This window comes from Polypterus senegalus, chromosome 9 (assembly GCF_016835505.1).
Source record: "Polypterus senegalus isolate Bchr_013 chromosome 9, ASM1683550v1, whole genome shotgun sequence".
In the NCBI taxonomy this organism is placed as follows: Eukaryota; Metazoa; Chordata; class Cladistia; order Polypteriformes; family Polypteridae; genus Polypterus; species Polypterus senegalus.
In genome coordinates this window covers 117,762,812-117,789,280 of record NC_053162.1, presented here as the reverse complement: position 1 = coordinate 117,789,280, position 26,469 = coordinate 117,762,812, and the positions used below count along the sequence as shown (strand labels likewise).

Genomic DNA, 26,469 nt, shown 5'->3' with positions numbered 1-26,469 from the left:
TATATAAGGCTCTAAATAATCTTGCTCCTTGTTATATTTTGATTGCCTATCCTCTTTCATTCTCAGTCACAACCTTAGATCTTCTAAAACTGGTTTGCTTATTATTCCAGGAGCTAAATATAAAAGAAGGGGTGAGGTGGAAAATTTAAAAAAAAAAAACCTAAAACAACACTTTTTTAAATTTAACTTTTTCATTTTAGTTGTACTTCTAATATATTATATATGCATAGAAATATAATAAACATTGACCAACATACTGGAATTCCATGAGGAAGCAACAAAAGGTATAATCTAATTGGAACATCTGATATTATTTATCTTGCCTTTCAAAAAAAACATTGCTAAGATGCCACATGAGAGGTTGGGCATCAAACTAAGAGAGGTGGGAGTTCACTAACATTCTGTTAGCAGATGGGTGCAAAATTTGTTCAGACACAGGAAGCAGAACTGGCTGATTGTTAAGAGTGGCGTTCCACAGGAGTCAGTGCTTGGGTTGATGCTATTTTTAATTTAAATAAATGATTAGGATAGTAACAAGATGGTTGGTGGATTAGCAAATAATCTAGAATCTGTTGAATCATTACAGAGGGATATGGATAGCAAACAGGCTTGAATAGATTTGTGGCAGATAAAATGTAATGTCAGTAAATGTATGGTACTGTAAGAAGTAAACATTTAGGTTTGAATACACAATGGGAGGTCTGAAAATTTAAAGTATATCTTATCAGAGGGATTTAGGAGTCAGGATGAGCTCTACACTATCAACTTCCAGACAGTGTTCAGAAGCCATTAAGAAGGCTAACAGAATGTTATGTTATATATCATGATATGTAGAATACAAGTTCAAGGAGGTTATGCTCAAGCTTTATAACACACTGGTGAGGCCTCACCTGGACTACTGTGTACCGTGTTGGTCTGCAAGTTTAAAAAATGGACAAGCAGCCTATAAACGTCTAGAGAAGAGTGACTAGGCTGATTCCAGGGCTACATGGTATCAATTTCAGTTTAAGCAAAAAAAGAAGATTAAGAGGAGACATGACTGAAGTGTTTAAAATTATGAAGGGAATTAGTAGAGTGGATCCACACTGTTATTTTGAAATGAGTTCATCATGAACATGGGGACACAGATGGAAACTTGTTAAGGGTAAATTTCGCACCAAACATTCGGAAGTGTTTCTTTAAACAGAGAACCATACACACATGGAATAAGTTACCAAGTATTGTGGTAGACAGTAGGACGTTAGGGGCTTTCAAAACTAGACCTGATTTTTTTTTAGATGAATTAATTGGTGAGTTTTATTGGGCTGAATGGTGTGTACTCGTTTAGATTGCTGTAACGAATTTGCAATCATTTCAAATCATATCTCTCTATTATAATAAAAAAAATCCTGGGTCTAGATGTGATTTTCTCAGAGACACTTTAACGTCCCGTAAGACAAGAAAGTGAGACAAAAGACAACTGCTTTACAGGCTTTTAAATGTTCAATGCGACATGCAGATCACGCAGCATGGCACAAGCAGCAGCAGCAAGCAAGCTGATCAAGCACAGAGGAGGTAAAAAATTTATTCGTTTTCCATTGTATCACAGTTTAGGAGGGGGTTTCAGAGGAGCAACCACAACTCCTTAGCGTGCGTTCAGCCCTCTTCAGAGGCAGAGACACGAAGTTGCTGATGCGTAGCATGCCCGGGAGTGGGGTGGGCGAATAACTCTTTCACTACAGCTTTATTCCTGGCAAATATTAAAAAATACAAAATGAATGAAAATAAATGAAATTAACATAACAATCTCTTTAAATTGTATATCCGGTTAACCAAACCCGGGGCTGGGTGAGCGAAGCGAGCAGGAGGCGGGGCCTCCTAGTATTTTATAATCATATATTTTTTGCTGCTTTCTTTTTCATTTTTTCTATAATGGCATTTTGCAGAACTACCCAATCATAGTACTGCGCAAACACCTATGATGTTGGAATGAAAGTGGATACTCAAAATGTCAACAAGACCCACTGTATTGAATTCTAGGGTGAAGGATAAAAAAAAAACAACTACTTAGGCAATTTTATATTATGTGGAATGTACAGTGGGGGCTTGGTAGTGTTTGGCCTTGGCACCCTTGCAGATTTTTTTTTTTTACTGCAAACATACTGTACATACAGATACTAGCGTTCTAAAGTTTGGAATTTTGGATGCAGAAAATTGTAATGTGTTTGATAGAAATAGTTTCTTTTGTTGATCAAAATATCAATAACTTCATTTAAAAATATGGTCTGCATATGGGCAGTGATGCCAATGGCTATTACTGCTTGAATTGAATGATTTATAATTTATTAGTGCCATATGTTGCAAAGCCAAAGACTATTGATTTACTTTTTTGAACAGAATTATATGTTTTAGCTGTGTCATATTCAAAGTTTTCTTTAATAACCAAGTAGCATTTAAGTATTTTTATTATTAATTATTAATTTGTGTACTTAATTAATTAATTACAATTGTCCAGCATCCCTTTAAATTAGAATTATTTGGCTTTTTTCACAGTGATGTTTTCAATTTTATTTTTATTTATCCATCCATCCATCCATCCAACTATTATCCAACCCACAATATCCTAACTACAGGGTCACGAGGGTCTGTTGAAGCCAATCTCAGCCAACACAGGGTGCAAGGCAGGAAACAAACCCTGGGCAGGGCGCCAGCCCAATGCAGATTTATTTATCCAATCTGGAATTTTCTTTTGTATTTTTGTTATATTGGTTTTTGGAATGTGCTTATTTTGGGCCTGGATCAGACTTTCTGAAGTGATACCACCCATCACAGTGTAGTCTAAACACACACCAGAAGAACTGAAAAGGAAGAACATTTTAAGAAGAAGGAAAACACAAAGTCTGATTTGGTTAACATTGTCCCATTGAGGCATTATGCTGGTGTACTGCTGTTGGTATAAGGGTGCCCCAGTAGTTTCTCTTGACAAACATCTGCTGAATAATTTGTTGGCTAAAAGTCCTTAGTGTTAGTGTTTCTAAGTTAGGATGTGCAGCATTGTTCATAATGGCACTCACTTTTGTTTTCTCACCTTTGCTACTATCTCCAAGGGATCCAGAGCGTGTCTATTAACTGAGTCTACCCTTTTAATTAGCTTCTTGATTCAGTGGGCACCTCTTGAAGTGTTTTGACCTGTCCAGCACACCACAGCATAGAAAATTACTCTGGCAATTACAGATCCGTCAAACCTGTCATTGATGTGAACCCCTATGTACTTGTAGTTGTGCACCACCTCCTCATCCACTCCCTGAACAGTGACTGAACATAGAGGCTCTTTGGTGCAGCAAAAGTCTATAACCAGTTCCTTGGTCCTGCTTATATTAAGGTGCAGACAATTCTCTTTGCATCAACAAGCAAAATGTTCCACCTGGCCCCTATACTCTGTCTCATTACCCTTATCAATATACAGTACCCCATTAGTGTAAAATATCTGAGAATTTCTGAAAGTGACATGACCTGATGTATTTATTGTCAGAGGTGTACAGAGTGAAGAGAAAATGAGATAGGACTGACCCTTGTGGTGCTCCAGTGTTGCTCACATCCATATCAGAAACCCTGTCCTTGAGTCTAACAGACTGCAGTCTGCCTAGCAGATAGTGCATTACCCAGAACACCATGGGCTCATCCACCTGCATATCTCTGAGTTTACCCCTCAACAGGAATGGATGGGTAGTACTGAAAGCACAGGAGAAATAAAAAAAACATTATCCACACAGTGCTACCAGCTTTGTATCAAGTGCGAATAAGCCTTGTAAAGTAGATATATAATTGTCTCCTCCAGTCCAGTCTTTGCCTGATAGGCAAACTGCAGGGGGTTCTGGTGGTCCACCACAAGAAGACTCAGATAATTCAAGACAAATCTCTCCAATGTCTTCATTTGAGATGCAAGTACCACTGGTCTGCAGTCATTAGGTGAAGACTCTCCTACCTTCTTTGGAACAGGAACAACACAAGGTGTTTTCTAAAGCACTGACACTTTCTGAAGCCTTAGGGACAGACTTAACAGTTGGCAGAGGACACTCAAAGTTGGTCAGCATAGACCTTAAGAACCCAAGAACTGACTCCATCTGGTCCAAACAGCTTTTCCTGTGTGTAGCTTTCTCAGTAGTCACCTTATTTGGTCTCCAGTTATGGACAGCTCATTCTAATGATCACAGCTGGACTTGTCATTGGTCACTCTAGTTGATGTGGTAGGAGTTGTTGATGTAATAGGGATGATGTGGGGAAATTGGTTATTGGAAGAAGGTGTCAGTGGGAGGGAAATTAATTTAAAATTTGTTCAGGGCATTCGCTTTGTCTACATCTCCTTCTAGCACCTCTGGCCTGGATTGCTTGAGTCCAGTAATTATGCCCGGTCTATTCCAGACATCTTTCATGTTATTCTGAGTGAGTTTGTTTTCTATTTTAGCTTTGTAAGCTTCCTTTCATTCACTCAAGTTTTCTTTAGTAGTCGCTGTGCATTCTTTAGAGCCTCTTTGTCACTGGGTTTGAAAGCTCCTTAGTTATCCAGGGTTTGTCATTTGGAAAGTAACAAACTGTCTTTGGGTACCGAAGTGTTGTTACAAAAGTCTGTGATGCAGTGATTGAGTGGGTCAGTATCATCCTTATGAGAATTACACATCATTTCCCAGTCTGTCATTTGAAACCAGTCATTCAGAGCCTTAGTTCCTGAGTTATTACTTTCCTGTTTTTCATTTTCTTAATAATTCCTCATCTCCGTAAAGTCACTTTTGTACAAAGTATAAGCCTTTATTTTTGTGTACATTTTCTTTTGTGACTTGTGTCACAAAATGCAAATTTGAGACCCTATAATAAGTCGGAATACTTTAAAAATGTGACTGTAGTATACAGTATTTATTCAGAGTGTAACTGGAAGCAGTTGCCACATATCATTTGTCACATGCAGTATCTAATAAAATAAACACTGTAAGACAGTTTAATGAGGTCACGCCCTCAACCGGAAGTGGTTACCTGTTCACAACAGACTTTTCTTATCGACATATTGGTTTATCTACAGCATGTTTATTTGTTTATTGTTTCAGTTGTTTGTTATGTTAAATAAATATTAAACTTGGGAATTCAATACTCTCATATCTCCAGTCAACTGACCGTGACACCTGCACTTGGCTTTCTGTTAGCTAAACCCTGCAAATTAACATATTTACAGTGGTCTCTGCACCCCTCATTTACAAGCACACTATTAATTTTCAAACATAAATTTAAGAATTTAAAAAATAATACAAAAAGGAAATGTTCTTAATTCACTTAGCCCATCAAGGTCAGCATAGAAAAAAAAGTGCTCCTCTTTGTTTGTGCATATTTTGGAAATTCTAATAAATTAAGCACACTGTTAATATTCCCACTATTTTGATCACTTTTTAAAAATTATATAAACATTATTAAGCAAGTCATAGAAATTTCCCAAAGATGTGTGTCTTCGGGCTCCCAAAATGTACTTAAAAAGAACTGGATAAAATAAACTTCAGTATATATTCAGGAACTGTTACATGTAATGTATACATCCAGAAAAGTATAAAGCTTCAGCATTTTTTTTCTCCATTAGTTTTAAGATCATTTTACTAAGGTTAAGTACTTACCAGTCACAAGAAGTTGAACTGCAGCACTGCGTTTCAGGCTGGAAAGAAAACTTTGGTTTGCTCCAAGTCCACAAATGTAGCTTCCAGTGTGGCTAAGGCTCAAGTTTAACAAAGCAAATGAGACTGCTGGGAGACTTGAAGAAAATGGCCGTGAATCAACTGCAGTTGTATTCTGGAAAAGATAGACGTTCAGGTTCTGTTTTTTCAGCTGCTGTTTATAATTACGTAGCATGCATTTAAATTCCACTTTTGCCAATAATGGTGCAATCGGAGTGTCCAGACTCAGATTTATGGAATACTCGGAATCTGTAAGAAAACATTAAAGTGTATATTGAAATAGAAGATTAAAGTATATTGAATGATGCTTATTAAATGAGTTAAAAAATCAGTTTATGAAACATTTAATGCCACATGATTTAATGTATAAAGAAGCAATACCAGTTAACTACTAACAATTTTTAAAAATGTATTATTACTTTTTTCACATGTAAAGCATAACTCAGAATGGCTTCAGATTCTTTGTATTTGGCTACGATAACTAACTTATTGTAAAAAAAAAAAGCCTTTTTTTGGATTATCCTCATTTTACCACTGGGTGTATTGCACCTACATATTACTGTTAATTACAACATTTGCCATTACTATGTAAAATCATTGTACTGCCATTATAAAAGATAATAATAATAATTCTTTGCATTTATAGAGTACTTAAAGTGCTTTACACAGTGCATGGGGTGCAACTTCAGCCAACATTAATTTGCAGCATCCACGTGGATAATGCAACATTAGACATTTTGTGCCAGTATGCTCACCACACATTAGTTGTTAGGTGGTCAAGTTCTGAGAGACAGTTAGCCAATTAGATACAGGAGATGACAGGGGGCCAGAACAGCTAGGCCATGGTGGACAATTTAGCCAGGACATTGGGATACACCCTACTCTTTACAAAGGATATCCAGGGATCTTTAATGACCACAGAGAGTCAAGACCTTGATTTTCCATCTCATCCAAGGAACAGCACCATTTTACAATGTGATGTCCCTGTCATTGCACTTGGGCATAGTGATCCATATTCAGACCTAGGGTAAGTACCCCCTTGTGGCTTCACCAACACCTCTTTCAGCAGCAACCCAAGCTTTTCATGGTTGGTCTTCTATCCAAGTGCTGGCCAGGCCCAAACATCCTTAGCTTTAGGTGGATGACCTGTTCTGAAGTGCATGTGGTATAGCTACTGGCATAAAATAAAATATGGTATTGTACAGAGCATCATGTCCAGATTTTTACAACATTAGAGTCCTTTGTGACAAGAACAGGACTTTCGGCCCTTTAAGCTTTTTTATTCACCTAGATTTAGTAATTTCAAAAGCACTAACAGTTAACAAAAGGCAGGTCATGGATATTGGTATATCTGAGCATTTCTGCATTTTACTTCATGTGTAATTACTGGAAATTAGAACTAAAGAGTAGTATATCGTTAAAAACATTATTTTCATATCACAGTAGCCTCTAGGTTTGCTAATATTATGAATCATTAGTCAGTCCAAACACAGCCGGCAATGTTACCTGTAAGGGTAAAAATTGGAATGCTAAGTTGAGAGGTGAAGGTAACACAGAGATCCCAAGAAAAATTGTTAAGAAATCCTCCAGCACAACATTACCTCGGAGGACTCATAAAGTGTCCGAACTTAAGTGAAAATGTTGCAAAGGTGAGTATAAATGGAAAAAACTAAATTAATATTTCACTATGAAACATTGAAGACACAGGTAACTGAATATATTATGCTGGAAATCCAAGAGTTTTATTTTCAACTACTGATCGTCTTTAATTGCTGAAACAATGGAATGCCTCCTGAAAACCTCTATTGAAACATGCAAGGCTTTTGAAGCATATATGACTCTTCAATTTCAGATGTAATATAATATAATCCTGCAAAATTAATCCTGCCAAACCTCAGTGTACTCTTTGTACTGAATCAAATTCCATCACTGAAATAGGTTTACATGAACTCCATAAAGTAGTTTCTCAACTTAAACCTTCCCTTTGTGTCGTTGAATGAGTTCCAACAGGCTTTTTCAAGGTTTTTTTTTTTTTTGGTTACATTTCTTTTGTTTTTGCAGTTCAAGCACAGGCAGGTGAACCCACAGGATTTGAACCCATAACTCCAAAGCTTTAATCATTATAACACACTGCCTGTTAATAAAATTATCTATTGTTTTTAAAACAAAACAAAGAAAAAAACTATAAATACTGAATACAGAGAATCACTTACACTCATGGGCCACTTCTTTTTTTTTAACATGAAAGCTTGGATCCAACCTGCCTTTTATCAATGGTTCAGGCTGGTGGTGGTGGTTTAATGGTGTGGGGGATATTTTCTTGACACACTTTGGGCCCCTTAGTACCAACTGAGCATAGTTTAAATGCCACAGCTTACCTGTGTGTTGATGCTGACCATGTCAATTCCTTTATGACCACAGTGTACCCATCTTCGTATGGCTACTTCCAGCAGGAAAACACACCATGTCCCAAAGCTCAAATCATCTCAAACCGGTTTTTTTGAACATGACAATGAGTTCACAGTGGTCAAATTGCCCCCAAAGTCACCAAATCTCAATCCAAAAGAGCACCTTTGGGATGTGGTAAAATGGGAAATTTGCATCATGGATGTGCAACCAACAAATCTGCAGTAACTGTGTGATGCTATTATGTTAGTATGGACCAAAATCCATGAGAAATGATTCTGGCACCCAGTTGAATATATGCCGCTAAGAATTATTAATATTCTTATGGCAAAAGGGGGTTCAATTTGTTACTAACATGGTGTATCTAATAAAGTGGCCGGTGAGTTCAGTTAGTTAAATAGTAATTAACTGATGGGAAATTTTCCAGGCAAAGGTGAGTAACCAGCTATTTGTTCATCCATCCGCCCATTATCCAACCCGCTATATCCTAACTACAGGGTCACGGGGGTCTGCTGGAGCCAATCCCAGCCAACACAGGGCGCAAGGCTGGAAACAAACCCCGGGCAGGGCGCCAGCTATTTGTTCATAAGTTGCAAATACTTATGCAACAGATAAGAGCTTCTCTGTCTTGAAATGCATTATACATTGGATCCAGATTTCAAGTAATATATGGATGAATGTGTTCCCAGTAAATTAACAACAGTTAATGCTGACTGGATGAATAAGCAGGACATACAAAGTAGTGTGGTCTATGGCCGGCCAGTCATCCTGGCCAATACCCCCTGACTGCCAGGTGGAGCCCTCCCTGCAGCATGGAGGTGCCCTGGATACCAGCAGGGAATTATGGGCAGTGGAGTTTTCATCCTCTGCCCTGCTGGATACCACAGGGGCCACTAGATGGAGCTGCAGGGAGGAGAAAAGAATATTTGCCCTACGCCCTGGAAGTATGTCCGAGTCACATGGACAAGAGGAATGACGTGCTCCCGGGGGGAAGAAAAGGACTTTTTATCTGACCCGGAAGTGATAGGAGATCACATGGACTGGGGGATTGGAAACACTTCTGGGTCAAAGACTATAAAAGGACGATGGGAAATCCCAGACGTTGAGCTGAGGTGGGTGGAAGGGTGGCAACGTGTCTGGGAGTGGTGGAGAGTTTATTGGTTGTGCATTGGTTAGTCAATGAATATTGTGGAGAGGAGGGTGCTTTGTGCACTGTTGTGTATTAATAAAGGCAACATTTGGACTTTTACCTGGTGTCTGGAGTCAAGCCTGAGGGTTCAAGGGAGTGATAGCGCCCCCTATCTGTCACAAAGTAGATTATTTAAAACAAGCTTTTTCCAGTGCAAAACAAGATAATGTTTTTTCAAAAATTTCTGACAATTCCTAAGATCTTGTTGTGCATATATTTGCTGCATAGTAGTAAAAATTAAAGTTAGATAATGCCATGTCACGTTCTGCTTTAGATATTTGTATAGTCATCTTTTGGGTGTGTGGCTATTTCAAATTTCAGAATAATGATGTTATGATTGAGTCTAACTTCTTAAAGAAAGATTTGTTGATGTATATAAGGATCTTCTGAACTAGATATAGCAACTTAGGAAGAATGTTCATTTTGACAGTATTAATTCTTCCTGCTAAGGTAAGATGAAGAGTAGACCATCTGTTAACATTTTACTTGATTTTTTTTCAATAGTACCTCCAAAATTGTATGGTAAAAGATCTTTATATTTACTTGTCATGGTTATTTTCAGATATTTACACTTTTTTGATAGTATGAACGAAAAGGAATTATATCTGGTATGGTGTACTAGAGAATTAACTGGTGTGCACCATTTCTGACAGGAAAACTTACAAAATGCATTTCAGGAATTTGTCTCTTAAGGAACTGCACCCCGATAAATGCAACAGCATCATCTCTACTCCCTCTCTTCCACCCATTTCTCTGCCCAGGTCTCTTCTGTCCTCCCCCATCCTTACCATTTCTCTTCACTTGACATTAATGTTGAAAGTGACATTGTGTTCTGAAATCTATTTTCAATAGTTTGAACTGTCTATTCTCTCTGGTACAAGCCTGCATGCAAAAGACAAATTGCTCTTTGATGTTCTATGTAGCTTAAAATCCAGGAGGAAGTCAAAGGCCCAGGCTGATCAATATCTGTCATCAATATCTCTTATCATCATTCTGTTCTGCCACTACCAGCACTAAAGTAAATTTCTTCTGGCTTCTACTTTTCCTATCAACCCCCACCTTAAACACTTCCAATCTTCTTGACTACTGATGATTTTATGTTATTTTATTTTATGAAAAGGATGCTGCCATCAATGACTAATTCTCAGCACCCCTGCCAATTAGTGTGCTCCATCCCATGCACAGCACAACATTATTTACTTTCTCTCCGCTCTCTACCACTGATATCTCCAACTTCCTTTATAGTGGACTCACTACCTGTTGATTTGACTACATCACTTTGAACATCCATTCACACATCCAGGCTATCTCTCCCTCACTCATTTCTACAGTCACACATATCTTTAATACCTTAATTAATACTGGCACTTTTCCTATTGCATTCAAAAAGGTTATAAGAACTCTAGATCTCTAAAAGCTCATATCAAACCATCTCAAGTAGTTAATTACAGAACAGTGTTTTTTCTGTTATTTGTATCCAGATTTCTTGAAAATTCTGTCTTAAACCAAACTTCCTCTTTACTCCTAGAGAACAAATTGTTTCATCTTTACGTGCCTGGTTTGAGGAGTAGCTACTTCACTGAGGTGGCTCTGCTGATTGTGTCTGACAAATTACAGCTGGCTAGAGCTACTAGCATTTCACCTATTCTCATCCTTCTTGATCTTTCTTATGCCTTTGACACAGATTACTATCAGATCCTCATTGCCATCATCTCTGACCCAGGCATCACTAAGATTGCTCTCAGATGGTTTAAATCCTCACTCTCAGGCAGATCCAACTGTGCTTCCTAGAAGGGAAGAGATGTCAATTTGCATCAGACAAGCACAAATGCCCCAACAATTGGTGCTAAGTCCTCTCCTCTTCTCCTTATACAACACCTCTCTAGGCCCTATAATCCAGTTCCTTGGATTCTCAAATCACCTCTATGCTGAGGATATTCAGCTGTACCTTTGGCTCTTTCAAAAGGACCACAAGGTCTCAGCTAGAATTTCTGCTTTTACAGTGCATCCAAAAAAGTATTCACAGCGCATCACTTTTTCCACATTTTGTTATGTTACAGCCTTATTCCAAAATGGATTAAATTAAATTTTTTCCTCAGAATTCTACACACAACAACCCATAATGACAACATGAAAAATGTTTAGTTGAGGTTTTTGCAAATTTATTAAAAATAAAAAAACTGAGAAATCACATGTACATATGTATTCACAGCCTCTGTTCAATACTTTGTCGATGCACCTTTGGCAGCAATTACAGACTCAAATCTTTTTGAATATGATGCCACAAGCTTGGCACACCTATCCTTGGCCAGTTTCACCCATTCCTCTTGGCAGGACCTCTCAAGCGCCATCAGGTTGGATGGGAAGTGTCGGTGCACAGCCATTTTAAGATCTCTCCAGAGATGTTCAATCGGATTCAAGTCTGGGCTCTGGCTGGGCCACTCAAGGACATTCACAGAGTTGTCCTGAAGCCACTCCTTTGATATCTTGGCTGTGTGTTTAGGGTCATTGTCCTGCTGAAAGATGAACCGTTGCCCCAGTCTGAGGTCAAGAGAGCTCTGGAGCAGGTTTTCATCCGGGACGTCTCTGTACATTGCTGCAGTCATATTTCCCTTTATCCTGACTAGTCTCCCAGTTCCTGCCACTGAAAAACATCCCCACAGCATGATGTGCCACCACCATGCTTCACTGTAGGGATGGTATTGGCCTGGTGATGAGCGGTGCCTGGTTTCCTCCAAACATGACGCCTGGCATTCACACCAAAGAGTTCAATCTTTGTCTCATCAGACTAGAGAATTTTGTTTCTCATGGTCTGAGAGTCCTTCAAGTGCCTTTCTTCCAAACTCCAGGCGGGCTGCCATGTGCCTTTTACTAAAGAGTGGCTTCCGTCTGGCCAATCTACCATACAGGCCTGATTGGTGGATTGCTGAAGAGATGGTTATCCTTCTGGAAGGTTCTCCTCTCTCCACAGAGGACCACTGGAGCTCTGACAGAGTGACCATCGGGTTTTTGGTCAGCTCCCTGATTAAGGCTCTTCTCCTCCGATCGCTCAGTTTAGATGACCGGCCAGCTCTAGTAAGTCTTCACGTTACGGATGATGGAGGCCACTGTGCTCATTGGGGCCTTCAAAGCAGCAGAAATTTTTCTGTAACCTTCCCCAGATTTGTGCCTCGAGACAATCCTGTCTCAGAGGTCTACAGACAACTCCTTCATGCTTGGTTTTTGCTCTGACATGAACTGTCAACTGTGAGACCTTATATAGACAGGTGTGTGTCTTTCCAAATCATGTCCAATCAACTGAATTTACCACAGGTGGACTCCAATTAAGCTGCAGAAACATCTCAAGGATGATCAGGGGAAACAGGATGCACCTGAGCTCAATTTTGAGCTTCATGGCAAAGGCTGTGAAAACTTACGTACATGTGCTTTTTCATTTTTTTTATTTTTAATAAATTTGCAAAAATCTCAAGTAAACTTTTTTCACGTTGTCACTATGGGGTGTTGTGTGTAGAATTCTGAGGAAAAAAATTAATTTAATCCATTTTGGAATAAGGCTGTAACATAACAAAATGTGGAAAAAGTGATGCGCTGTGAATACTTTTTGGATGCACTGTATGACTAAAATTTCAACCTAACCTGAATGACAGAACGCCACCTCTAGCACACTCTGTCAAAGGCTGAGCTTCTTTGTCTCTCAAACAGTCTATTCAAGACTCTAGCTCTGTAAGGCTCAGCTCATTAACATTAACACCTACCAAGTCCATGCATAACACTGAGGTGATGATCAAAGACCAGCTTCATTGACCACATCGCAACTTTCTCTTTTTCATATAGATTAACTCTGTATAACACACACAAGATCACACCATATCTAACAGAGTATGCAGCACAGCTTTCAGGCATTGGTCTTGACACACAAAACTCCTTACTGAAGTGGTTCCTACAAGTGATGGATGGCATCTTTAGTTTTTTTTTATATATATTTTTTTATATAGTTTTAAACAGTTAAATTGAAGCTGACTCCTTAATGTAATTAAGCAAAGAATTCCACAGATGAGGTACAGCAGCTGCAAAACCTTTTTTTCATAAGCAGCTGATGTTTAGTATAAAAGATCCCTACAAAAAAGATGCAGTGTCTCCTAGAGTAGCCCCACATCTTGAAAGCTTACCTCTGTAAGAATTGTGAGTGGAGGCAAAGAATCAGATATTTTTGGACATCCAAGTTCTCATCTTACCTCAAAATAGAATTTTTCTCTGTCTGTTTGAGCATCATGTGAAAGCCGCACATTTATTTCTACAAAACTTTGTAGTTATTTCTGGTATAGTCTAACTTAGAATATAGGCTAATAACATTTTAGACTTTCTATGTATAAAAAAAATAATACTAAGGCAACTGTGCTAAAAGTTGCAATTTTTGCTGGATCTCTGAGCCTTTTAATCTCAATTTCTCCAGGACAAAACAAAATATCAAAATTGTTTTAGTTAAAAAAAATGTAATACCTTTGTGTAACAAAACAACACCAATTTCAGGTGTTTATGCTGACCACAATAATTATTGAGAATGGTGAGGATACAGGAATTAGAGTTGGCGAAGGTGGATGAGTTTAAATACTTGGGATCAAAAGTACAGAGAAAGGAGGATTGTGGAAGAGAGGTGAAAAAGAGAGTGCAGGCAGGGTGGACTGGGTGGAGAAGAGTGTCAGGAGTAATTTGTGACAGACGGGTATCAGCAAGAGTAAAAGGGAAGGTCTACAGCACTATAACGAAACCAGCTATGTTATATGGGTTGGAGACGGTGGCACTGACCAGAAAGCAGGAGACAGAGTTGGAGGTAGCAGAGTTAAAGATGCTAAGATTTGCACTGGGTGTGACGAGGATGGATAGTATTAGAAATGAGTACATTAGAGGGTCAGCTCAGGTTGGATGGTTAGGAGACAAAGTCAGAGAGGTGAGATTGCATGGTTTGGGCAGGTGCAGAGAAGAAATGCAGAGTATATTGGGAGAAGGATAGAGCTGCCAGGGAAGAGGAAAAGAGGAAGGCCTAAGCAAAGGTTTATTGATGTTGTGAGAGAGTACATGCAGGTGATGGGTGTAATAGAACAAGATGCAGAGGACAGAAAGATGTGGAAGAAGATGAGCCGCTGTTGGAACTCCTAATTGGAGCAGCCAAAAGAAGAAGAAGAAGAATTGTGTTTAAAAGAACAAGATTTTTACATTTGCCAGCCAGTAACTCTTCAACAGTTGACCATATCAAAAATCCATTCCTTGTTTTCTTACTGCTCATTTTATGATGGATAAAAGGTCATTTTCAATTTTTCTGTAGAGCAAATTAGAAGTGAGCATATGACCAATTTGTGATGAGATCTGTACTTAAATTGGAATCACGAAAGTATTTTAAGATGTCAGGGGTGAGGGGTGGGGGCATTTTGTGTTAGACTGGAAAGAAGAGGGAATCTCATTTTCCGATTGATCAAGTTGTACATTGCAACTGTGATTAATTGTGAGTACTCCCTATTTTTGTAAATGTTACACTTAATTTCACAGTAAAATTTTGCAATGTTCATCTCTTAGTAAAGAAGAGCTTAATAGGCTCAGAAGTGCTAGATGATAAACAGTAAAAAAAAAACAAACATGTATTTCTGCAATGATGAGGAGATCATAAGTGTCAGATATGTTTTTTTTATTCTATACATGTACCATACATTTTATCACTCTTCCGGTCAAAGTCATTCAGAACAGATAATCATAAATAAAACTTGAAAGACACACAATTGTGCTGTGACATTGCCTTTTCTCACACCATGGACTTTCGCCTCAATATGATACAGGCTGTGTGGACTTCATAGAAGGATAAAGGTGTCATTAAGTTTTATTAAACTCTAACCACTGCCTCTGAAGAACCATTGTCAAGTGTGTTACATTGACCAGACTGTAAGCTTTTTCACCATTCATCCTTATTCTGAGTTTGGAATTAAGCATGAAACTTCAAACATAAAGGTATCTCAAATTAAGACTTTTTAACATCATAGAACCCTCTATAGTGATAAAAAAAAATGTACATATAAAGTATGTAAAAATAACTTTTGCTAGGGTTAAATTCGGAACTGACAATAAATCCAGATGATAGAGTGACACTTCAAGCCAGAAGAAGCATCCTAGTACAAAGTCCTTCTTTTACAAACAGAGACTGTGTGGGTAAAGGAAGAAAAGACAGACTACAAGGCATAAAAAAGTGGATTTCCTTCCACATATACTATGTATATAGCACATGTGTATACTATACTATATATAATACTCTATATGTATAGTAAATATAGTATATGTGTATACTATACTATACAACAATTTATTGTTATTTGTGTGTTATTAATAAATGATGGCAGATTAAAAAAAAAAGATCTCTTCATTAGTTAATGAAGTCATAGCTGCTAGTTGTTTCTAAGCTGTTTGGATCACACTTCCTACACACTCCTTTGGTCTAGGTAATTATTTACAAAATAAAATGGATGTCGGCTATTATTAAAAAATAGCTTTTTAACATGAACATGGTATTTAGATGAAGACTGAATAATTGTAAATTTTCAGAACTTTTAGGTATATGTCTTCACACAGAGAATTTTATAAACATGGAATATTGTAATAAATTTTATAGTAAATTTAGAGCTCTTTGTAGACCTTCAGGTAATGTCTTTTTAAAAATTCCTAATTCTAGCATCCGTTTATTCTTTTGTCCAAAACTGTGTTGCGACAACTGGCTCAAAATACCTTCACAGGCTGCCACATTCCCGTTCCCGAAGACTGGAACAAGCTCAGACTAGATCAAGTGAAAAACTGGCCTAGCAAGTGTAGTCAAGATGGCAGAATTGCTTAAATGAAATTAAGATGGAGTTCTGAGGTCTGAGAGCCTCTATATAAAGTATACAGTAGAAGTATCCTGGATCTCATTTCACCAGAAACAGGAAGACCCACCTAAAAGGGTCAGCAGCTGTCAATTATGCATCTTCCCCATTCTATTTCAATGGGAGACTGTTTCTACACAATGAACAATCCACAATTATGTAAACAGGCACGCTGACAGAAACAGTTGAACAGACAGATACAAATAAAAAAAAAGAAAAAATGAATGCAGCCCTGGGGCGGCGCAGTGGGTAGTGCTTGCTGCCTTGCAGTTAGGAGACACAGGTTCACTTCCCGGCTCCTCCCTGCGTGGAGTTTACATGTTCTTCCTGTGTCTGTGTGGGTTTCCTCCCACAGACATGCAGGTTAGGTGCATTGGTGATTTTAAATTATCCCTAGTGTGTGATTGGTGTGTGTGCGTCCTGCCCAGGGTTTGTTTCCAGCCTAGCACCCTGTATTGGATGGGATTGGCTCCAGCAGACCCCCGTGACCCTGTAGTTAGGATATAGCGGGATGGATAATGTAGCCCCATTACAATGTTTTTTCCAGTTAAAGGATAATGGAATGCCAAAGTCTATAAATCATCCATGGATGACATTCTAGTCTCTTACAAAGTCAACAAACCTCCCTTAATATAATTTGCTAATAAAAATATTTTATTCTATATATTTATGCATCTTACTAAAAGGACAAGTGTGTGTGTGTGTGTGTGTGCATGGGTGTGCGTGCATGCGTGTGCATGTGTGTGTATGTGTGTGTATCTCTGTGTCTGTCCAGTTGCTATTTCTCTAGTATTTTGTGTGAGATTTCTAAAATCAGTGCCAATGATTCTGATGCACCATCTGTTGCTGGAGCTGCAAACTTCAGAATCAGAAGAAGCAAGGTTAGTTCTTTCTGACTTGTTCAACTTTTTATTGGGTATCATGAGAGTCTTGGTAATTTGACAATACTATCTTCATGTAATTTATAGACTTGCAAAAAATGTATGACTACTGTATATGCCCTATGGAAAGTGCTACAAAAGAATAAGCTTCCTAGGCCACTGTTAAGCAAGAGCTGTGTATTTATTGTGGAATTGGGTCTCTTTTTTGTGGGCACTGAGTTCTACCAAGAATCTATATTGTTTCTTCTGTATTTTATACTGTCAAAGGCTTGAACATTACCCAATTTGGGTTTTTCTAAAGTCATAGGTACTCTTCTAGAAAGGAGAGTACCGGTTCCTACAGGTAAAGGGTTAGCAGAGCTCACAAGTGTCCAGTTAGCGTGGGGCTTTGTCCAAAAGGAAAAGGATGAGTATATTGAATTGTGCACAGCACAGATTAATGATGCTTCCAGCAATGTAATTGAAATCTGGACTATTGTTGCTCAATTGTGTAAATTCTGGTTTGCTGAAACACCTTGACTTTGCCTTTTTGCTAAGTATTCCTTGTTGCCGTTGTTCCTTTTTTTAAATGATTTTTTTCAACTTTGCTGTTTTGCCTTATTGGTGATTCTTTAACTCCCCTCTTCTTTTCCCAAATTATTTACCCTTTAGCTCAGGCTGGGACAATGTGGGATTAGGTAGGATATAGAGGGTTGGGTTCTTTTCTCTTTTGTGGTTGTTCATTGTTTATCTACTGTCATTGTGTCATTATTTAAGAAAGAAAAACCTTAATCACAAAAAAAGAAAAATTATGAGGGAAATGATAGTAGGTTTACAGATACTGCACATGGCCACAGGAGAAGAGAAAGCTCAACACTCAGACAAAGCTTTTAATTCACAAATCAGTGTATATCTCAACCCTCACCTATGGCCATAAGCTCTGTTTAGTAATCAAAGCAATACAATTTCAAGTACAATTAGGTTTCTGCACAAAGATGCTGAACTTACTCTGTATGACTATGAGAGGTATCAAACACAAAAAGAAAAACATAAAATGGAACCTGCTTCTTTTGATTAGGATGGTCTAGTTAAGGTGACAATCCCCCCGCATCAAGTGGCAATACTAGTATTGGTCCTCAGAGAGATGATCCATATACAGACACATCACACACAAAGATTATGGCCTAAGAGCACCTAGGAAACTTCTATCTTTTGCTAAGAATAGCATGTTCTGGTGTACTTATTTGCCATCAGAACTTCATCTAGGAGAAACAGAAAAACAAAGTTACTTGATTCAACCAAAACAAACTTGAAGTTAAAAATTTATTTCCATAGCCACTAAAAACAATGTTCTTTTAAATGTTTTTAAACACACTCTTAAAAATAAAGGTGCCAGAGCGATGCACAGGGGAACCAATTTTTGTTCTAAAAAGACCCATCTATATGTAGGCTTCAGAAAGAACTTTTAATTTATTTAGATCTGTAACAGTACAGTAAATAACCAAAAATAGGTGGTATGCAATTTGTGAATGAGCCATGATTTTAAAGGAAATCTTTGCTGTATAAAATAATACAGTCCCAGTCCAGGTTTTCTTAACCTGTTAGAGTCGTGAAGGAAACCTACCATACAACAAATATATCAGGTAGCTTCTACATATTAGGAAGTTTTTTAAAGTACGCAGAACCAACCTTGTATGCAAAGAACCATACCCAGAATGTGGTTTGCAAAACAATTGTTCTACATGGAACCACAAAACCCAGTAAAATGCCATTAAAGAACCATTATATTGAAGAGACTAGAATGCTTTGTTTGTAAATCTGTCCCTTTTTCATGTGCCACATATGTAATTTTATATAACTGTGGCTAAAATCTCAATAATCACAAGCTATGCTACAAGCATCTTTTCTCCAATTTCTTATCATATGGATATTACAGGAGTATATCTGCAGTTGTCAATTAGTTTATACTATTTGCTCCAATAAACTTTATTTGTACAGAGTTGAATGTTAGTATGTGATCTGTATTCCCTGCTGAAATGCTGGAAACCAATTTTTTCTTTTTTTTTTAAATCAAAATCAGCTGATAACATTCACACCCATCTTCTCTGCATCACAAATTATGTAAATATCTTTTTAATTTAAGTCATGTAATACTCTAAATGAACTGGCTCTTTGGGATTATTATTTTACTCATAGACTAGGGTGTTGTACTCTGTTAGCCATTATGATGTTGTGAGAAGTCAAGAAAAATTATACAGTACCTTTTATTGGCTAGCTAAAAAAAGTAAAATATGCAAGATTTTGAGGCAAGTCAGGCCCCTTCTTCAGGCAAGATGACTTTTTGCAAGTGTAATATGATTTCTCAGAGATACAAGGGACGTTCAAAATGTTTCTACACTTTTTTCTAACTCTATTTATTAAGAATTTCAAAAACAAATTAGATCACTTTTCTACATAATCATATATGTTTGTCATTTTTACAGCATTGTACCAACTTTTTAATGCCCAATTACTACTCTTCCTGACTTCACCGTTTCCAATGACAATATAAAAGTGAGGAAACTTTTTAAACGTCCCTTGTACCTTGTATATAATTTCTACAACAAGGCTGTAGTTTAGGCAGTAGGTTACTGAAATACATGTAGAAACACAACTATATACCTGAAAGTGAGGAATAGCAGTAGTATAATGTCTTGTACAGGTCAGTATCTTCCATAAACAAAAGTAAATGTCCAGTATAGGAGAAACAAATTTCTGGTCAATCCAGCTAAGTAATGTTGCTTCTTATTTACCTGCCCAGAATGCTTGAAAATTGTTAATGATAATGCTGCGCTTTTAGAACACTTATTTAATGACAACTTTCATAGGTTCAAGAGACTGTGTCTGAATCCAGAGACATTGTCTGTACAGAGTTAAAATGTTGCCCCCATGTATATGATGGTTTTCTTTGGGTACTTTGGTTTTTCTTCCTACATTCCCAATATGGGACAGCACAGTACCTCGCAGTAAGGAGACCAGGGTTTACGTCCTTGGTCATCACTATATGGAATTTGGGTGTTCTCCCTCTGTCTGTGTGGATTTCCTCCAGGTTCTATGGTTACCCAACTGTCCAAAGACGTACAAGTTAGGTGAACTGGGATCCCTATATTGGCCCTACTATAGTGTGTGTGTGTTTGCCTTGCGATGGACTGGCACCCAGCCCAAAATTTGCTTCTGCATTATTCCCTGTTTTAGCTTGGATAGGCTACAGCCTCACTGTGACTCTGTTCTGGATTAAGTTGGTTAGAAAATGATATGCTCCTCCAAAGAGGTGAGTGTTAAATACATTGATGTCTCTAAATAGACTTATTCTGAGTAATGGAATGGTATTCTGCATGAGTCAGTTTTGACTGGCCACTGGATCCTCCCTGGATTCACATCTTGGATCCTCATCATTGTTATGTACCTCATCCAAGATTATATCCTGCTTTATGCCCAATGCCAATGTAGTATGCCTTGATTCTTTGCAACCTTGGAATAAGTGGGTACATAAAATACATTCACCTAAAGGAATATTAGGAACACCTGTTTAATTTCTCATTAATGCAATTATCTAATCAACCAATCACATGGCAGTTGCTTCAATGCATTTAGGGGTGTGGTCCTGGTCAAGACAATCTCCTGAACTCCAAACTGAATGTCAGAATGGGAAAGAAAGGTGATTTAAGCAATTTTGAGCGTGGCATGGTTGTTGGTGCCAGACGGTATTTCACAATCTGCTCAGTTAGTGGGATTTTCACGCACAACCATTTCTAGGGTTTACAAAGAATGGTGTGAAAAGGAAAAAAAACATCCAGTATGCGGCAGTCCTGTGGGCGAAAATGCCTTGTTGATGCTAGAGCTCAGAGGAGAATGGGCTGACTGATTCAAGCTGATAGAAGAGCAACTTTGACTGAAATTACCACTCGTTACAACCGAGGTATGCAGCAAAGCATTTGTGAAGCCACAACACGCACAACCTTGAGGCGGATGGGCTACAACAGCAGAAGACCCCACCGGGTACCACTCATCTCTACTACAAATAGGAAAAAGAGGCTACAATTTGCACAAGCTCACCAAAATTGGACAGTTGAAGACTGGAAAAATGTTGCCTAGTCTGATGAGTCTCGATTTCTGTTGAGACATTCAAATGGTAGAGTCAGAATTTGGCATAAACAGAATGAGAACATGGATCCATCATGCCTTGTTACCACTGTGCAGGCTGATGGTGGTGGTGTAATGGTGTGGGGGATGTTTTCTTGGCACACTTTAGGCCCCTTAGTGCCAATTGGGCATTGTTTAAATGCCACGGGCTATCTGAGCATTGTTTCTGACCATGTCCATCCCTTCATGACCACCATGTACCCATCCTCTGATGGCTACTTCCAGCAGGATAATGCACCATGTCACAAAGCTCGAATCATTTCAAATTGGTTTCTTGAACATGACAATGAGTTCACTGTACTAAAATGCCCCCCACAGTCACCAGATCTCAACCCAATAGAGCATCTTTGGGATGTGGTGGAACGGGAGCTTCGTGCCCTGGATGTGCATCCCACAAATCTCCATCAACTGCATGATGCTATCCTATCAATATGGGCCAACATTTCTAAAGAATGCTTTCAGCACCTTGTTGAATCAATGCCCCGTAGAATTAAGGCAGTTCTGAAGGTGAAAGGGGGTCAAACACCGTATTAGTATGGTGTTCCTAATAATCCTTTAGGTGATTGTATATATTCCACTACAACTTCAGACAATGAACAAAGTAATCTTTAAATCCCTAAAAAATGAAACTGACCAAGTACCAGTGTTAAGAAAATGTCAGCTGACAAGAAAGCACCGGCAATGGTTGTTGTTACATAATTATCAAATACAGTAGCAGTCTCCAAAACTGTAAAACTTCTCCTTCTGTACACCTGTGATGGGTATGATCAGTAACAATGGAGTGACATCACCATAAGCAGTGGAGAATCCATAAGCCATCTTTATGAATACAGACTAAGGTAATCCAGTGCACCTAGCCCTTCAAATAAGGGTCTTGGATTCAAACATAAATTCTGTTAAGCTTTTCACTAATCACTATTATATGTTGAGCATTTTTATTTTAAGGATGATCAGTAGGATATGAATGCCTGTCCCTGAGAAGGTTCATCAAATATGTAGAAGGAGGAAGCAAATAAACATTCAAAGATGTGGGATAAGAACTGACATGGATTTTGTGGCAAGATGATCTTAGGAAAAGTGTTGGAAAGCAAATTGCTTAATTTATTGCAGTATTTGGCTCTTTAAGACTTTATTAGATCTTCTAAACATATTTTGGCATTTTTTATTATCTTTATTTTATGTTTGCTTGCTACCTTCACAAAATATTTTGAAATGTATTATAATAGTAAACACTGCATCGAGTGGTACTGTTTATCTATTTTTATTAGGTTTATGGAATTTAAAATAAATATGATGCTGCTAATCGTTGATACTTAAAAATAAAATTTTATTATTGTGTGTTTTCATCTGGTGTGATTTCTTTAAATCACTGTCATGCAGCAATTCAGATTCACATGCTGTGAAGCTAAACATTGCTAAATGCATTGCAGGATGACAGTTTTCAAGATTGTGATTTTTTCTTTAGTGCTTTGTGAAAAGAACAAGTAGTCATATTAAAGTCAGCGATATCAAACCGTCAGAAGATTGAATGAACTACATTTGATCCAGTATATGTTAGATGGTTGCTGTTTTTGCATTCCTTTCGCTTTTTATCATTAAACTCTGTTTAAACATTATATAACATATAACAGTATATATTTTAAAATACCGCATCAATTTCTTACCTTTTACTGTCAATTTTATGGGTTCACTTTCGACGCGTCTCTCTTCTTTGTTATCGTTTGTCGTATTGTAAATGCACGTATAAAAACCAGAATCTGCTTTCTGAATAAAGTCGATAGCAAATACGGGTGTGGCTCCCCTATGTTCTGTCTTGTACTGGTGTACAATTCCATCCTTGCTTAACCAGAACGTAGTCATCATCTTCGGGTGACTTTGGCTGAATGCTTCGCGTATCGCGCATTTGAATTCCACACTTTCTCCTTCCCTCGGCTCCTGTTTGTTAACTGTCAGAATTAATGACAAACTGTTCCCTAATAAACCGAAACAGAAATTAACAGCTTCATTCACAATTACAGTTTTGGGTAATGTCAGAAATAATCATATCAATTTGTTCAAGTGGAATATCTGAACATATATGTATGCAAAACTTTCATATAATAAAAATGATATTGCTCCACGTGAAATTTCTGCTCGGAGATTGTATTATAACAGAAAACTGAGCTACAACACATTTGCATCCTTTCTCAGAAATCAGAAAACGTGCATTTTATTATTTTAAACACCGTGTAATTGGCTTCTGTAAAAGTCATGTTTTAAGTGAAAGTGTAACACCACAATGAAAGGGTTACAACACAAAAAAAACCATTTACATATTATTGTAGATTATCATCTTTTCATATATTAAGCATACATTTTAAGTGGCTTAAATTATTCAATTTTCCCGAACTTTTTTTTTTTTTTTTTTGCAGTTTTACTGCAGGGGAGTTTGCTGGACAAAATGTTTTATGCGTATTATATAAAAAACGGTGCACGGTACTTAAACTAAGAAAATGTTTTGAAACCTACCTTTAAATTCTGGTAATACGACATCAGACTCTGGAAATGCAACATTGATAACTAGAAGAAACCGTAATTACTTATTAATTATACATTACAGCACCAAAGAAGAAACGCTGCAAAAATTAATTCATCATAATATTTACATGTATACACTTACCTAGTAAAGATAACGTTGCTAAATAATACATTTGTGGGCTGCCAGCTAACACATAACGATTTGAGACTATACAAGAAAGGAAGTCATCGAGTGTTAATTACAATGCTTTTATGTTCATCACGCTAGAGTATTTTTAACTCCACGTTTTTTTTTTTTGTGGTAGAGAAGTTAAAAGAAACGCGGCCGGGTTGTGCGCTGCTGAGTAATGCGTCGCTTTGCAGGAGATTATTTTTGCTCACACGATCAATATTAATTCGAAAGTCAATTACTTGATTACTTTTTTTTTATCTTGGTGAAGAATAAAACTAAGTATTTAAGCTTCAGTACAGTCATATTTTATCTTTTTGGTAAAAGAATGGGTGAACATTAAGGACTCTTTTTAAAGTCATTGTTCTTTGAAAACTACAGCCTTATAAAAGTGGATGCTTAAACTGAAACGTACAGTACATACAGAGTATGTTTCTTTATACAGTTGTATACTTTTGTGTATTACATTTATTTGCTTTGGTATAATCTTATAAGTGGCAATCCTAGCAGTAGCAGTTTACACCCAGAACAAAAAGATGCAATAAAATGTATCTTTATCAAAAATTATTGATGTTGGGATACTAAAAAAGAGAACAGAAATTATGAAAAAAAGAACAGAAAAAGCTGTGTTTCCTCTATGAGCATACCTAAATGACTAGCTCTTAAGTGGGAAGTACGGAGAATTATATCACAATCAGAATAAGAAAAACATTATTAATCCCTATGGAAATTGCTTGCCTTTACTTATAAGTAATGGGCCATTAATGACAAAATATATAGTTGCTGGTATTTACACATCTGCCGAGAAGCCTGAATGTAAATTGAGAAAATGAAATCCATAGGCCATGTTTTTTTTTTTATTTTTTTATTATTATTTTTTTTTTACTACGATATGGTTCAAAGATACAATGATGCCTAGTTGATCCCATAGTTCAAATGGGACTTTATTGTCAAGAAATAGTTCACTGATTATGATTCTAGTCAGGACATGGTAAGAAACAGTCTAGAAGAAAGAGGTAAGTGGTGAGATGGGAATGTTTTTTTTTTTTGGTATCAGGAGCCGAGGGTGCTACTTTTTTTAAGAAGTGAAAGGCCTCACTTGCTGATTTTTACCTTAATAATCTACTTGATCCTAATGCCAGTTATATATGGGGCAAGCAGCTGTTTGCACTCATGTGACATTGGTGACTCAGTGCTTAACCCTGCTGTCTCAACATTCTCTCTTTGGTTAAACTCTTTGTTCAGCCACTGGTATATGTGGAGTATGCATGCGAGTGTGGAAGTGTGCTTTGAAGTACTGACAACCCATATTTCCGAAAACAATATCTGACTTCCTTCATCCTTGTACTGAAATGACTGAATTTAGAAACCACATTTATTAATGTAATAACTTAGCTTTCTTGTTGTTGTCAACAATTATTTCAAGTACTAGGGGTATTCTGGGAAGCGCGCTTAGCAAGCAAGCCTCACTTATTCAGTATTGAGTTTAGCTGGTTTCTGTTCCATCAAAGCGGATTAGGACAGCTTACGCTTAGTGGCCAAGAAATCTAGACCTCTTAGCCGGTGTTGTGGATTGAGAGTTCAGGAAAGATTTTGAGGATTTTTTATATGCAATGCTGAATTCTTGTTTATTTTAATCTCACACGTTCATTACAAAATGGTAAAATATTCTAACCTATCCTCTCAAAAAAATTTTTGTCAGGGACAGGATTTTTTAGCATATTTAATATTGTTGTTTTCTTAGTTAAACTATTGTTTAAATTCATCTGATGTTAGTACTAACCGGTAAAACATTAAAACCTACACTGTCTACTGACAAACGACTGGAATTATTAATATAACGTATTTAAATTATGTCATTCATCCCCATTGGTCTTTTTTGCAGACTAAAGGATAATGAGTAGTAATAAAACTATACTAATAAAAATGTTAAACGAATATTCCATGACATTAAAAACCATCATTTATAAAGTACCAGTTCCAAGTCAGTAAACCTCTAACACAAAAATAGCGAAAGGCAATGTACAAAAAAGAATTGAAGGTGCATAGACTGCACTGAAGTACTGTAATTTTGAGACTGAATGTGTAAAATACAAATAATTCAATTGCATCAACACACAGATCAGTATACAGTACTTACTGACACATGTGTATTGTGTGTAGCGCCCATCTAGTTGGATATACAGTAATAGCAAACTTAGTAGTTAGCCTCAGTGACACTACCTTATATATTTTTTTCTTCTCTTCATGTAAAGCAGGAACCAAGAGGAATGTGGTTGGTGCTCATTACTACTAGTCAAGGTATAGCGTGCCATTAGTACTCCAATGAGTTTCGTTTTATTGACAAGGGTTATCTGGCTGCAGGTCAAAGACTTGGCCTTCCACACCTTGGTCTTCAACACCTCCGCATTCCATGTCACGCCCCAGATTCAGCCTCTGTCCTCTGTCACATCACTTTCGCTGCAAAACTATAACGTTGATTAACCCTGTAACTCTTAATGTTGATATTAATATGCCTTCCAATCACAAGGCAAGAAACAGAGTTTCAGTTTATTGT

General features: G+C 37.4%; 1 protein-coding gene across 2 annotated transcripts in view; it reads right to left on the bottom strand.

Moving 5' to 3' along the window:
• Window positions 1-23,968, bottom strand: part of LOC120535658 — a 72,203-nt gene extending 48,235 nt beyond the window's left edge. The window contains exons 1-4 of one of the 2 annotated variants that reach the window (XM_039763617.1): window positions 23,886-23,968; window positions 23,735-23,785; window positions 22,891-23,199; window positions 5,634-5,939 (exon numbers count right to left, since the gene is read on the bottom strand). In XM_039763617.1, the coding sequence (XP_039619551.1) occupies window positions 5,634-5,939; window positions 22,891-23,199; window positions 23,735-23,785; window positions 23,886-23,916 (697 nt within the window). In that variant the 5' untranslated portion in view covers window positions 23,917-23,968. The remainder of the gene's footprint in view (window positions 1-5,633; window positions 5,940-22,890; window positions 23,200-23,734; window positions 23,786-23,885) is intronic. The other variant, XM_039763618.1, reaches the window with a different exon arrangement.
• Window positions 23,969-26,469: the final 2,501 nt, after the last annotated feature.